The following is a 15,526-nucleotide window of genomic DNA, read 5'->3' on the forward strand; positions in this document are numbered from 1 at the left end:
TTGTGCATAAGCACTTATTGGAATGTGTGTTGTCTAAAGTCATAAAAATTAATGCTTATAATTGGTAGTATAAAAGGGTGTTCTTAATGAATAGTCTACTTTTTTTTTACTTAGGTTAATGTGTTGCTTCTTAGTTTCATGTGATGATTAAAGTGCATTACTTAGGGATGCTATTTCAGCTGCTTAATATGTTAACAGAAACAAAAACAATTAGCAAGCTGGCTTTATTAAGGGGTGGTAACTAAGAACGAATATATTTCTATGTAAAAGGAGTTCAAAATAAATTATTTTTGTATATTATCTCTACTACTTTGCATGTATTTACAGCCTTGGCTTTGATGGCTCTTCCTGAGGTCTGTTGGAAAAATTATCAATTTCCCTTCCTTATGGACCACTGGAAAAGAAGCAGATGAATTGGCTGTGGAACTGCAAGAGGATTGAGCTGGAAAGGAAGCACGCTGACTGGGGAGTCTCTCTGAGATGGTTGCCTGCAATTCACTGGCACATAAGAGAATGATCTTTTGTGTTTCCAGTGAACTGTCAGCGGTTAGGATGTCGGCAGATGCTCAGACCGATAGGAACGCTGACTCTCCCATCTTGGAGAGATGGCTTCGTTTTTTAAACAGCTTTTATCATGTTGAATGCTGAACTGAGTGTGTTTCTTGAGGCTCCCCAGACCTTTATATTCTTGAAGCCAATAAAAATGGTTGCTTGCGTTACAGCTTAATGTTGTTTGTCGGTGTGGTATTTAATTTTTAGCATGTGATTCTTCCTTTCATAATAATGTTGTTTATCATTATATACCCAACTGCCTGTACTTTATATGCTGCTCAGTTTTCCACTGCTCAGGATGATTGAAATTATGTGGTTGTGCATAAGCAGTTAATTCATAGTCAAAGGTTCAAAACCAACTTGTCCAGTTCTAGTTGTGCAGTTTAACTGGTAGTGATACAAATGCTGTAATTACAATTACGTAGACAGAAGTGCATGACATTTAGCACGCTGTAATTGGCTCCTGTGGTTATAGCTCTCTTGAAGTGAGCTTAGTCATTGAGACTAAGGGTTATAAGTTCGACTTTTTTAATAAAAAAAAATCTTATTGTAAACTAGGAGAGATTTAAATAATCAACCTGGCTTTATTTTGGTAAGTTAGGACACTATTTCCGGAATTTGGGGAGAATCCACAGAGTAGATGATACCAGGATCTATAAACACAGCTTATAAAGGAGTTAGAAAATTGGTTTAGATAAGAGTTAAGGGAGAAAATACTTCTTACAAGCATGTAAGAGCATAGGTAATGATGCTTAATGTAAAAATAAACAGGCTGGTCTGGAGTTGCTGTTGCAGAACTAAGTAATGTTTCAGAACAGTGTTTTTATATGCCAGAACAAATATTCGTATTGAACCAAAGTAGTTGTCAGTGGCTAAATGAAAGAAAATCTTGCAAAGCCACCTTAAAAATCAGATCTCAGTCAGCAGTAGGCCTCATAACCTATGAACCATGGAGAATGTTTTTTATCGTTACGCACCAAGAGTCTTGGCGTATTCAGTGGTCTCGCATTACATGCAAATTTATTGTTATATGTAATTCAGGCATATCTAAAGATTGATGTTGACTAATGGGATTTTGATACTAAGTTCCATATTACATTGGAGAACTGTAGGATCTTAAGATTTTGTTACTTGATATTTTATAGGTCTGTATAAAGTTTTCTTACTTTAAGCTGAAATACAAAACGCTCTAACCAGAGACAATTAAAATATGAATGTATTTGAGCCAAACATGTCTGCTAACTACATAAACTCGTGAAAAGATATCGCCTAATTTTTGAGGAACATTAAGTGAATTCAGTATCCGTTTTGGCCTAGATGATGTTTCCAGTTCTGTTACTTCAGGTGTTTATGCATCATCAGGTGCTATGGTATTGTTGTAAAGGAGTAAACACTTTAAAATCTACTGGTAATAACGACTATATAGTGCTTTTCTGTTAAAGAAAACTGTGGTTTGGGGTGGAGGTGGGGTACAGCTGCGGTAGTGGGTTTTTGTTCTCTTTTTTTTCTTTTAAAGGGTTTGAAAAGGCTTAATAAAGGCTCTGTAAAAAAAAAAAAAGGGACACTTGGAGCAAGTGGAAAGACCTATGTTCATAGTCCTTTTTTACAGTATCTTTTATGGGTTTTTCATAGGAAAGCTAACTTAAGCAAAGAATTGACACTTCAAGGGCTGTAAACTGAAAACAGAAAATGAAACGGTATTTTTAGCATTTACTGTTGCTTATTTTATCTATTGTCAATACTAACCTACTGTCTGAAAGGAAGAAAACAGGATACACAAGCTGGAAGCTGAAAAACTTGACCCTGCAATCATGTAATGTCCTAGCAGTGAGAGTGACTGATACTGTAAGGGATTCTCCTGAATCCGATAAATTTGCTTCTTGGGGTGCTTTAAAGGATAAAGGCTGTCTGTTTAGAGAGATCTGTGTATATCTTTTAGAGAATACTCTGGCATAGGCAAGGAAGAAAGGAGACTGATTCTTCTGGCCTTGAAATCCATGGATTTGAATCTTCATCCTTTTTTTTCTTTGGGCCCTGAACATGCTAATAACACTCAAGTTTGACTAATAACTATTAATCAGGCTTCAGGGCTTCAGCTGCCTGTAGGGTCAGGAAGAAATTATTTTCCTAATGCGTAATTTGGCTTCTTGGCTGCTGATTTGTGCAGTGGCGGATCATGCCGTGACAGCTGAAGTGCTTCCTACCCCAAATGTTATGTTGTGCCCCTCTCGTAGCAGTTGCCGGGCATGTGGCAGGGGTGGCTGAAATGGTGCAGTCAGCAGTTCTTAATTTGCTGCAGTTCACTCTTCCAGAGCAGTGGGGTATGTTTGCCTTTGTATTAGAGATTGGCTACAATATTAGGCTGATTACGGGGCACGGTGGTGTGGGCACAGACTTTGGGAAGGAGTTTTTCCAGGAGAAGTTGTCGAGGACTTTGTAGAAGCAGTCCTCTTCCTCTGTAGTGTGTTGAATGGTTCACCTAATACAGCGTGCCCAGATGATCTCACACTTAATTGCTGGCAGAGTCTTTTGGCATTGGTAATAGCCTATTCTCCATTGGTGACATACATATTTTGTGTAAAGGGACAGAAAAGACTATTTTTGGGCTTCCACTGCCTTGTGAACTCGTTTAGCTCAGGTACTGCAAGTCCAAGTAGTGAGCAGCTGCTTCTAATCCTGGAAGGGGCATGTACTGAGAAGGAAGCATGCTGCTACTCAGGCAGTGTCTGTGCTTCGCTTTGAAGAAGCCTTTGTCCCCGCTGTGGGCCATGTCAGGCAGTTTGAGAGCTGCTCGTACTGGGGTTTGGGTGATTCTTTGACTCACCTGTGGAGGTTTTTAAAAATGTCATTGTTTTTGCCTCATTTGAATGAGGTGACTTGTTGCTTCAGCCTGAATTGAGAGTCGGAGGAGTCGGTTACAAAAATGAGTTTTCATCTCGTGAAGGTGAAGGTATTTACTTGCCATTTCCTTGCTCTGATGAAATCACTGATAAAGTACCAACAGAAGCTTGAAAGTTAGTCTAAAACAAAGTAAAAGGTATAACCACAGAAACTGCTTCGTGATCTGACTTCAGAAGCAACTGCTGTGAAATGGCCAGCAGCCAAGCTTTGCAGTGCATCTGACTTCACCTGGCACTGTCACCTGCTCTAGGAAAACATTTCTCAAATGATACAATGATGAATGGCACTTCTATTTAACAGTGTCATCCGCTCAAAATGTTCCGTAACATCTGCTGCTTTGTTCATAAGGTATACCGAAGATGAAATAACAGTGGAATGGCTGAGAAAAGTGTTTACGGAAGGGCTGCCTGCATTCAAGCTGCTCAAGTATAAGATTTTGCCTAGATTCTGTGAGCCTCTATAACTGTCCTTATGGAAGAAATAATGCTACTGTCTGCTCTTTGTACCTACAGTGTATCATTAAAAATGGGGAGAAAAAAGCCTTATGAAAATATTAAGAATTCGTAATTTGATGTAAAAATGTACGTATGCAGAAGTAACATTTCGCATTTTACTGATTGATAGATTATGAATAGAAAAAGCTGTTTTCTAATTATTATTTTTCCCACCTGATATTGCAATCACATTCTGCATATTATTCGTCTCTGGAGCTGAAAACTAGAAAACTAAAGGAATGCCAGCAAGCTCAACCTCAGAGGTACAATTCCTTTTCACTACTAGGAAAGGGGTGCTCTTATTGTTTTATGAAACTATTGTTGTTAAACTTATTTTCAATGAAGTACAATAAAAAACATCAGTTCATTCTGGATTTCTCCCTGAGTTAGAAGTGGAGAATTTTCCCTCTGTATCAGCTAATCCATAGCTTGGATTTTTTGCTCAGAGGATAGGCATGACTTTCGTGTGAAATCCTGATCCACTGTCATACTTTGGTTCTAAACATAACATGTCAGAGCTTTACTTTCTTTTTGTGCTGCGATTCTTGTATAGATTTTTGGGTGGTTTTAAAGACAAAAATATACAGTGACTTAAATGTCAATTCAGCTGGCAATGCACCTACAAGAATCCTCTTGTTCTTTGTTTTTTCAGATTAAACTTAAATTACTGGAGCAGATCTGTCAGTTTAAAGTTTTAAAAGCTCAGATCTTGATGAACTCAAGGACTTAGCATTTTAACAGCTGTTATAATATCGTTTTGTTGTGGTGTGTTTGTTTTTTTCCCCCCGTGTTCTGTGTAGTTCTTCATTATAAAGGATTGACAAATATCCCATTTCTTACCGTAAGGATTTTTGTTTGTTCTGAAAATCATTAAGGTAATGATAAATACACAAAATTGTAAGTTACTGCTGACATGATGACTAGTCCTGCTCATGCCACTGTTATATGCCTGGTGTGCAATGCATTCCTTCATAGCCAGAGCCCGCCTCTCCCTCTACCATGATTTTCACCCTTCGGCATGAGCTGGGGCTGTGTTCTCAGCCTGGCCTTGCTCAGCTTCACAATTCTGAAGCGTGGCGGCTTGAAAAGTGATATGTAATGCATCATGTTGTTTTAGGGTGTTGGTTTTTTGCTTTTGTTTTGCATAAAAAGAGACTTGGAGATGGCAGCAGTGATCTTTGGTTGATGTTAACTTTTATTTCTGAAAATAGGAAATCAAGGTTCAGGAGCAGTGTACCTTTTTTTTAGGAGGATGTATCAGAGTATGGGGGGAGCTAGGGACCTGAAATGGGATGTGCAAACACTGATATGTTAGGTAGCATTTGAAAATAATGCATATTGCTTTTTCTTGTAAAACATCAGAGGCGAGTGGCAGTGTTGGTGACCTTACAATTGTAGTTGTTAGAACACTGACTTTAAAGGCGGAGATAAAGATTCAAATCCTCTTTTTTTTGGGCTGTGATTACAGTAACATCTTCTGGAAGCACACAGTGTGCTTCTGTGAACTGGAAACCTTCAGCTTCTTCCTGTTGAAGTTGTGCCTCCTTGCAGAGAGAGATGTGTGTTCTCACACACAGTTTGTGTGTTTGATTAACTTCATCAAACTTAATTTTAAAGACAATTATGAAAAAGGGTGGTAGAAGAGGGTATGAGTTATTTATATGGAGGGTTTTTAATTTTATTTTTTTTACTTTTCTGGCTTGAGGTTGTTACTGTATTTCATCTCAAAGACCTGTGATTTGTATGTGGGGGGGCATAGTCTTCTGAGGGGTAAAACTGGAATCTCTTTGAACTTCTTTCCTCTCCAACCCATGTTCATTCTTGTACAGTTTTTTATATTTTACAGGAAGGGCAGTGCCCTTATTTCTTTGTCTTTCAAAGAAAATAGCATTCCCTACAGAGAGGAATTGTGCATTCCCTTTTCAGAGGAATTGAGAACAATTACTTGACCAAGCATTTAGAGGAAGTGAGTGGAGGAGGAATGCTCAATTCGTTTATCCTATATGTGACTGAGGCGTGAGCTTTCCATTGACTTGAGTCATGTGGAAGTTCTTGGTGCAAACACTTCTAAACTTCCGAATTTTATTGTGTTACTGTCAAGATGGGGAGAGTTGTTGCTTTCTTGAGGGTTAGGGAACAGTGTGAACAAGGTTTTCCAGATGTACAGTTAAGACTTTTAGATGTAGGGATTATGAAACTGAAATGCTATTTCTAAGTGTCAGAATTCAGCATGGCCTTTGGTGCGTTGAACTTGTTTAGGTACCCAGTCATTCATACCAGTTAAAATACTGAATTAGCGTGGTACAGCTAATCTTTTTAGGGAAGCCGGAAGAAATTGTTCACTTTGAAGTTAAGCATTGTTGCTAAAAAACTGATCTGCGAAGTGTGTTGCTTATTAATTTGAACATCTTGGAGCTCTCAGATAATTAATATCATAAGCTTGTGTTTGCTGATATGTTAAACTCTGCATTTTTATTTTGGGTCCTCATTTAGAGGGGAATGGCCTCAAGTTGCACCAGGGGAGGTTCAGGTTGGAAATGAGGAGACATTTCTTCTCGGAAAGAGCAGTCAGACATTGGGACGGATTGCCCAGGGAGGTATTGGGGTCACCATCCCTGGGGGTGTTCAAGGAAAGGTTGGACGTGGTGCTTAGGGACATGGTTTAGTGGGTGACACTGGTGGTAGGGGGATGGTTGGACCAGGTGATCTTGGAGGGCTTTTCCAACCCTAATGATTCTATGATTTTATCTAAAAAAACAAGGTACTGTTGTTTTTAGATGTGTAAGTTATTCTTGTTAATAACAAGATGTCTTTTTCTGTTAAGTAACTTAGTTTTTTGTCTTTCTTCATAGCTTTCATCCAGTCGGATGGCATAATAGAAATGCTGCGTTTTGATGAAGGAGACCTATTGCAGGTACGTAATCAGAGTAAATGATCTGAATTAGTAATGTTTCACCATCTCCTTTTTGATAGCTGTTTTTTGAAACTCAAGGGTAAGTGGATTTTTGAAGACAGATAAACTTGGAACTTCAGCTAGTCCAAAAACTTTTTGGCCTTCTAGGTTTATTTTCAACAGTATGCACTGGTGTGTCCGGAGGCTCTTGTTCCCTGGCCTTTTCATGTCAGGAAACTGATGGAGCTTACCACAAGTTCTGTCTGGTCAGCTTGTTCAGGTTTCCCTTCAATTTTTTATTCACCCACCCACCCACCACCCCTGCTGGAAATCTGGCTACTTCTTTGTGTTTAAGGTTCATCTTGATATAGAGTCACGATTCAGTTGGATAGTCCAGCTAGAGGAACTGGGAAGTGTTACAGGATTCCTTAATGTAAATGTAGACCTTGGCACCAAGTCACCACCAGGTTTAAAGAAAGTTCACATCAATGCAGAGAGGTGACTGCTGTTGCAAATCCTATCTTGTCTGGTTTGTCATGTGCCAAAAGAAAGCTGACGAGTGGCAGCACTACACTACCTGAAAAATACATAACTTTAAAAGAATATGTACTAAAACTTTGATATGGTGATAAATGTTGGGTTGAAAGACATAGCAGCGTGGCTTAATGCTTTTGAGTTACTGAGTTCTGAAGTTCTGTTGACTAGAATTTCATGAGTACACCCTGTGGATAGTATGTATGGTAAGAATATGTTTTGTTAAAATTCCTTGATGTTTTTAGCCGTGGTAGGTGAAAGGGAGGAGAGAAGATGAGGGGGGGAAAAACCAACAACAGTAATTGTTTAAACAATTAACATGTGTCAGTCAGATGACTGTAACTTCATTAGTTAATATTTGATTTAAAGTTCCTACCTCCTGTCTAGTCCAGAAGAGTCTACAAATGTGAAAGCTGTGTAGTTTTGGGTTCATGATGCGATTATTTCAGGTTAGTGAGGGCTCCCCCTACCCCCATCTACTTTCCTAAGTTGTGTTTTTTTCTCTTCTACTGCTTGGCCTTTAATGTGAGTCAAAAATAACTTATTGCAGGTTTTAAGATTATATTTTGCAAGGGTAAGATCCTTCAAAATGATCTAAACTGACAATTGAAAATGTTGCAGTCAAAAAAAACAAAACATTCCCCCCCATACAAAAAGAAGCCACCCCAAAATCAGGTCCCTAATCAAACAGTAGTTTGTCATACACTAAACACATTCTCTACTAGATGCATACGTAGGCTTATTTTTGGACTTAGAGTAGAATGGTGGAAACTTTCCAAATAGTGGTTATGGTCTCAATTACTGCATTTTTGACTCAATATTTTTTTAACTTGCATGGAAATGACACATATCAGTATAAATATATAGGAAAAAAATCACTAGGCTTAGCTGCTTTTCTGTTGCATACTCGATTAGAATATATTTTGCTTGACGAGAGTGGTTTAATAAAAATGACTGACAGTTGTTGGCCCAATTTTTGAGATGAAAAGGATGTAGTTAATTCAGCTATCTACATTTTAGGGATTTTTTTCCACAGGACTCCTTATTTAACTAATTAAAATTAATCTTACAAATTTTGAAATTTATTTCTATTTATTTGTTAGCACATTTAATTGCTGTAGCTCTCAGGACTAGGATGGTGGTGCTGTGAACCACCTCAATAATTGATTTAAAAATGAGAAAGAAGAGTAAAATGGATTGTTAATCATTCTGACTCTATTGTGACAGTGAAAAGTTAGTTTAAATATGAGGGTGGAACAGTCAAACACTGTGTGTGTAAACTTTCCAGTGCTTTGGATTGCATTTGGCTGCCACTTTTCCTAATACATCACTGAATATTTAATTTAAAACACAGCAAGAGAGACAAAAATTTTAATAATTGGTTCATATGTTAGATATTATGATATTAATTACTTATGGCTTTTAGGCCAAAAATTCTTACATAATTAAAGCTAGTTTCTTTTAAACAGAACGATACAGCAAGTTTGCTGTAGCTTACAGTTTATTTCCTTTTCTGTCAATTTTAACATGGTGACCTCTTGTGACTACCTAGTGCAATTAAAAAATAAGACCAGAGCATATTCGTTGCTGTAAAAACAGATTTATATCTTGTGAACAGCAGTTCCTGAAGTTTTAATTCTGCTGCATGTCATTGAATGTTTCTTTTTTAGTCTTTCTGTAATTTCTCACAAATGTCTCTTGATTCTAGGTCATCCATCATTGCAGAGTAAATACAGTGATGTAGTAGTAACTTAATATTGTCTAGTTGTTATGTGACCTTCAGATTATTTTTTTTAAATATCAAAAATAATTGTGCATAAAGCAATTAATAATCAATAAATGATAATTTCTAAGCCCTCTCCAATCTTGGTCTACTTTTCTATCCTCAGAGAATTTGGTATCTCTTCAGCGGAAGCAGGCCTTTTTCTTGTTTGAAGGAATTGTTTTCTAAATAAGGCAAATCAAGTGCTAGATCCAGCAGAATTTGTTAGGAATTCGTGCCACCTCTCTCCAGTTAAGAGTATATCTTCTCGATACTGTTTCTGTACTTGAACTAGGTACTATTGGCGAACATTCGCTGCATGTTATGAAACCACTGTACACAATCACATTTTAGGACTTCTCTTGTCAAAAACAAGCAAAATGTATTGGGAAAATTGTGCTTGACCAGGCTGACTTAAAGTTATTTATTGAAAAGGCATTAATCTTTACATATTGAAGTAAATAACTTGAATTTAGGAAAAATGAAGTGGCAGTGGAAATTTCATTAGTTAATGCTAATGGGTAACTAGCAAAGTGAAGACCACCTTTGAGTGTGGGCTACCAGTACATGGATTAGAGTTCTCCATTTAGAATCATGTAGGTAGGAAAAGACCTTCAAGGTTGCTAAGTCCAACCATCTACCGAGTCCCACCACTAAACCACGTCCCTTAGCACCACATCTACATGTCTCTTAAATACCTTCAGGGATGGGGACTCCGCCACTTTGCTGGGCAGCCCATTCCAATGTTTGACCACCTTCTCCGTGAAGAAATTCTTCCTGATATCCAATCTAAACCTTCCCAGGCACAACTTGAGACCATTTCCTTGGGTTCTATCACTTGTCACCTGAGAAAAGAGACCAGTGCTCTTCTCACTGCAACTTCCTTTCAGGTAGCTGTAGAGACCAATCAGGTCTCCCCTCAGCTTCCTCTTCTCCAGCCCCAGTTCCCTCAGCTGCTCCTCAGAAGTCTTGTTTTCTTGTCCCTTCACCAGCTTCTCTGTTTTTCCCCGCCTACACTTGAGCAACTCAGTGGCCTTCTTGTAGTGAGGGGCCCCAGACTGCACACAATATTCAGGTTGAACACAATATTCCACCAGGTAGCCTTAACAGAGCAATAGCGAGAACTTTATTCTCTAACATACATGCTTAGAGTAAAGGTTTATATCTGAATAAATTTGTTACTTCTGCCTATGGATGTAAGTTATATGTAATGGGAGAACTTCCTTCGGCCATCTTTGGTTCATGTAATTCGGTCCCCTTAAGAACCCAACAACTTTTTGAACTCTTGAAATAATTTATTTAGATCCTGAGCATTGCATAAGAATTGTATTAATGCAAATCGTCTGCTGCTCAATACAAGATTCTCCTTAATTTATAGGTGGAGGTTTCTTCAGTTGCAGGCAATTTGCAGAAGTCTGTTTAATTGGTTGGCACTTTACAGCCATAGATTTCGTTGAAATGGACCTCAGGAGATGACCTGGTACTTTATTTGGGTAGTGTTGTGAGTAGATGGACTGCCCTTGGTGCAGATGCTTCTCTCCCCTGTTGTTAAAACCTCAAGTGAAGTAATTTTCACCAGCTTCCCGAAGTACCTATGTTTCATACCTAAGTTGTTTTTGCTTTTCTTTTATCTCTAATACATATTTGAGTTGATTTTTTTTCCTGCCCTCTTCATAACGACCATTTTGTACTAAAAATAGTTATAGCTTATTTATACAGAATTTTAAAAACACTGGGTAACTTTCTTTAGTGCTCAGACAAACAGAAATCCAGTACTTAAGGCATGGCACTTAATCAGGGCATTAATGATTTGAGGCTTTGCGAAAGGACAGAGTAGTTGCTTCCCTGCATAATAACACTTGTTTTAATAATTTCAAATGAGATGTAAATTTTCAGCAGCATCTTGTGTGCTCATGTAGTTTGCATTTTGCTGTGAGTTCCAGACACATTCTTTCTTTAGAACTACTGCTTAGTCAGTTATTCCTAGTTTTACATTTGAGCTCTCCTTCAGCAGAATTTCACCTTGTCAGTCTCAGGCGGCCCCCTTCAGTGCCTCATCCAAACCTGACAGATGCTTCCAGCCCCTCTGACTCTGATGTCATCTGCAAATATTAGGAGTGCTGACATAATTTGTTAAAAGTAACAATTGTAGGTTTTGTGTTAAGGTAACACACTGTCTTTTTGAGGAATGTATTGTGAAAAGTAAACTGTAGTGCAAAATTTATGTTTCAGAACAAAGTTTTCATTTGCTCTTAGTTCATAAAAGGCTGTTTCCCAGGTCAGTCTATTTATCATGAGATCTCTTATCATAGGTATCTCATATTTCCAGCACAATAGTGAGTGATCTTCCATTGAGGATAAGTGTTTGGAAAGTAATTCTTTTGATATTCCTACAAGGAAAAAGGAAAATGGTAGAACTCTCCTTTTCAGTCAAATTGTCTAATATGAAATACTTCATTCATTATACTTACACTTAAGATTATCACGGTAAAGGTATGAAATGTCCCCTTTTTTTTTTTTACAGATTGACTCCTAGAAATTTTTTTTACTGTTATTTACTCGTATTGTGAAATAGCTGAAATAGCAATAGAGAATGGTGTGATATATATTGTTAATACGTATTTGCTAAACTCGTTAAGTTGATAAACTGCTAATGATGAACTGTTAGTCACAAAAGCTGATAGTCAGAAACACAACTGTCCTTAAAATCAAACAGATAGAACCTTAATGTGACTAGCAGTAGCTTTGCCATGAGGAAGCTGAATACTAAGGGGCTCAGTTACATGCATGGAAATCAGCATTGCTATCGCTTGCTGGAGGAATTTCAATATTTTCTGCAGAATCTGTACTTCATTTGTTATGGCATGGTAAATTCAGAATTATCACCTCAACAGAAGTGGCAACCGTTTGATTCTGGTGTATTGGTGACTGGATTCAGGTGTAAAGTGGAAGTATGTTTTTTATTACCTCAGATTTTCACATTCCATGTTGACTTAAAACATGGTTTTGGCATGATCTGCATTAATATTCATATAGCCCAACTGCTAAGATAGAGGCTGCATAAGTGGACAAAAAAAAGCATGTGGAAAATTTGCTGGACTCTTGACCTCTGAGTGTACTCCACAGTACAAAGTTCTGCTGGCAGTCAGTTGTGTGATGTTCCTTAGAGCTTGATACTGACGACAATGCAACCTAACGTCATCTTCATCAACCTGGATGATGGGGGAGAGAACACCATGAGTAAGTTTGTGGATGCTGCAAAATTGTGCAAAGTAGTTGATACACTGGAAGAAGGCAGGGCTGCCATTCAGAGGGGCTTGCACCTGGAACTGAGTAACACCATGCAACGCAACTGGATGGGTCCTGGTAGACAACAAGCTGAACAGAAGTCAGCCGTGTGCCCTTGTTGCAAAGAAGGCCAACTGCCTGCTGGTCTGTATGAACAAAAATGGAGCCAGCAGATAAGGGATGTGATTTCCCTTGCACTGCCCCACAAGGGCAGCGTACAGTTGACAGAGCCAGACTTCGCACAGTGGAAGGATGAGCAGCATTGGACACAGGTTGCACCATGGGAGATTCCAAACTAATGTGAGGGGAAAAAAGGCTTTTAGACCAGAGGCTGATCACACGCTGGACTATGTTACTCAAAGAAATTGTAGAAATTGTCTGTGGATATTTACAACCCAGTGGCAAAAAGCTGTGAGTGACCTGTACTAACTTTACCTCTTCTGAGCTGGGGTTTGGACTAGCTGGCCTCTGGAGCTCCCTTCCAATGCATGTGATATTACAAAAGAATAGCCATCATCTCAGCTCTTCACTGTTGCTTATGAGTGGCTGATGTCCATCTGCTCCTTTAAAAAAAAAAAAGGCAGTTTCTTCTTGTGCAGGAAGAATTGCCATCCACGGGCTTTAGTTTAAAAATCATTAATTGCTGCCCAGGAGCCAGTGACTGCTGCAAAGCCACTGTCAATAAGCATGTGTTGCATCAGCTAAAGTCAACTGATGCTTTTTGTTTCTTTCTCTGAGTTTGGGTCATGAGAGTGCATGGCAGGAATGACTCAATCTCAGTCCACTTTCAGCTACTTCCCAGATTACAGCAGTCTGTTTTTTTTACATTACCTTAAGCAAGATATTCATCAATAATTTTAATTATCCTACTACTTACCATAGAGCTGATGAATGCAGCAATGAAGGCTTAAGTTGCCATCTGTGTATCAGTTTTGTAGTTGTCTCAGCATGTAGTTGCAAGCAGCATGTAGCTCTGCTATGAGTAGGAACCTGCCGTACTATAAAATAAAAATATTTTGAATTTTTACAGAAAAAGGAACCTGGAAGGATGTAGGAATACAGAAAGGTTTTGTAGTTGAGAATTTCACATTAAAGGAATACATTTGGTGTCCAGAAACCTCAGGTCTTGACCAAGAGCTTTTTTCCACTTGTTCCCTACCCCCCTTCACCCTTTTTTAACCTTGTTCAAGACATTAGGGCTTTAATTCATTTGTCTAAACATAGGTAACCGGTGCTATTTGAGATGCCCCAGACTATCCAGGACGTCTACACGGACGTGGCAGATAATGGCACAGGGCATAGGAGAAACCGGGCACCCTTCTGGACTGTCAGCCTGTGACCAGGCACGTTGCCATAGGACGTTGATCGCGAGCAGCAGCGGAGGCCTATGTTTAGATAACTGAATGTAGTGTTAGGTAATGTGACCTCTTACCAAGAACTGAAGAATAGCAGTTATAGCAAACAGGTGAGATATTAAAATTGGGTGTTGGTTGGGTTTTGTTGTTTGTTTTCTTTTTCTGGCTAAAGTTAACCCCCTTGTTTAGAGGCAGCATTCAGTCTGTAAGGTCCGTTTTTGTGGATTCTTTGTGTATGCCATAGAGTTGTTGTCCAGGATCACCCCACAGCTCTTACTGAGTTTGGAAGGCATGCTTTGAGGTACAGATTCTGTGAGTGAAATCTTTTTTTGAGGGTGTAAGCCCCTGGATGCAAACTGATGTACTGAAACCAGTGCTCAATGCCTTCAAATTTTCTAATCCATTTTCAAGACTTGAACGCAGACTTTTTTGGGGTGGGAGGATTTCAAAGCCCACAGTACTGATCTTTCCCTCTCCCACTTCATTATCCTACTCGGTTGTATATTTTCTACTGCTTTTCTCATGCTGACCTTAATTTTTTGTTGTTAGGCAGTCAGCTGGATCTGAAAACTATTCCAATTGTCCCCTGTAACTTAGGTTACTATATCTGTTGAAATACTAATAGTGTTCACATGCAACCTTCTTCTGGATCTGTACTAAGCTTACCATTGCAAGGTACTGTTTTGTTATTTGTAGTACTTCTGTACAGATAAGATGTAATAAATTTTTCCTATAAATTACTTTCTTGTACTGCTGTATTACAGGTATATCCTCTGCAGTAGGAAAGAATAAGCTATATTTATTTAAAAGCTTAATTTATAGTTTTTTTTACCTGATAAACCAGCAGTACTCAACAAAACGTTCACTTTAAAACAGTGTATCAGATCAATCCATTATATAGTTCTTGGTATTTGTTTGACAGTTTTTGGAAAGGGGGTATAGTCACACAGGAAACATAGCATGCCAGACTGCAACACAATAAATCCATGATTTTGCTTGAATATCAAATAAGAATAATTTAAAACATGTAACACAGCACATTTGTATGTTTTTGTTTACTGCAAGACTATAAAGATTGACATGTAATAAAAATGAGTGATAATTATAGAAACTGCCACATGAGATTTATTTTTGGTTTAGTTCCATGATGCTGTGGTTAAGCTGATGAGCTGCTGAAGTTGGTATGCTGTATCTTTGCTCTTGATTGACCTGAATTTCAAGCCCCCAAAAAGTCATTGAAATCAGTTTGTCATTTTGTTGTATTTAACTGGCATTTTAAGCAAAAAAAAGAAAAAAGCTTTCCTTCATAAGCATGAGTCTTCAGTATATTTTTACTTCGTGCTTAGAATTTGAAGATGTTTAAAATGTTTCAAACTTACAATGTCCTGCCAAAGTGATTTGTCACTTTAAACTTGATGTACAGACTAATATTTTCATTGCAGATCTGTAGTTACAGAATATAGGAGGGAAAACTTGTGTGTAAAATCAGCCAGAGAATTTAACTCCAAAACGTTAACTACAGCTCTAGCTGTGCAGTAGTTCAACTATTGTTAATGATGTATATTTCCATTTGTTCCTCTATGTTCTTGGGTTAAATTTAGTTTCCACTGCCTTCTGTCTAAAAGTTGACCTGAGTGGGGTCTTAGACTAAGACTAGTATTAGGGAATATTGACTACCAGTCACAATGCTTAAGAGTAGATAACAGACAACTTCCTCTCCCAAATAGTCAAAAATATGCTCTCTTGC

The 15,526-nt window shown here is 38.2% G+C and overlaps 1 protein-coding gene across 1 annotated transcript in view; it reads left to right on the plus strand.

Moving 5' to 3' along the window:
* Positions 1–15,526, plus strand: part of TMEM131 (transmembrane protein 131) — a 96,809-nt gene that overhangs the window by 13,094 nt on the left and 68,189 nt on the right. Inside the window, exon 2 of the mRNA XM_040546445.1 lies at positions 6,800–6,861. Coding sequence (XP_040402379.1) covers positions 6,800–6,861 — 62 coding nt within the window. The remainder of the gene's footprint in view (positions 1–6,799; positions 6,862–15,526) is intronic.

This window comes from Cygnus olor, chromosome 1 (genome assembly GCF_009769625.2).
Source record: "Cygnus olor isolate bCygOlo1 chromosome 1, bCygOlo1.pri.v2, whole genome shotgun sequence".
In the NCBI taxonomy this organism is placed as follows: domain Eukaryota; kingdom Metazoa; phylum Chordata; class Aves; order Anseriformes; family Anatidae; genus Cygnus; species Cygnus olor.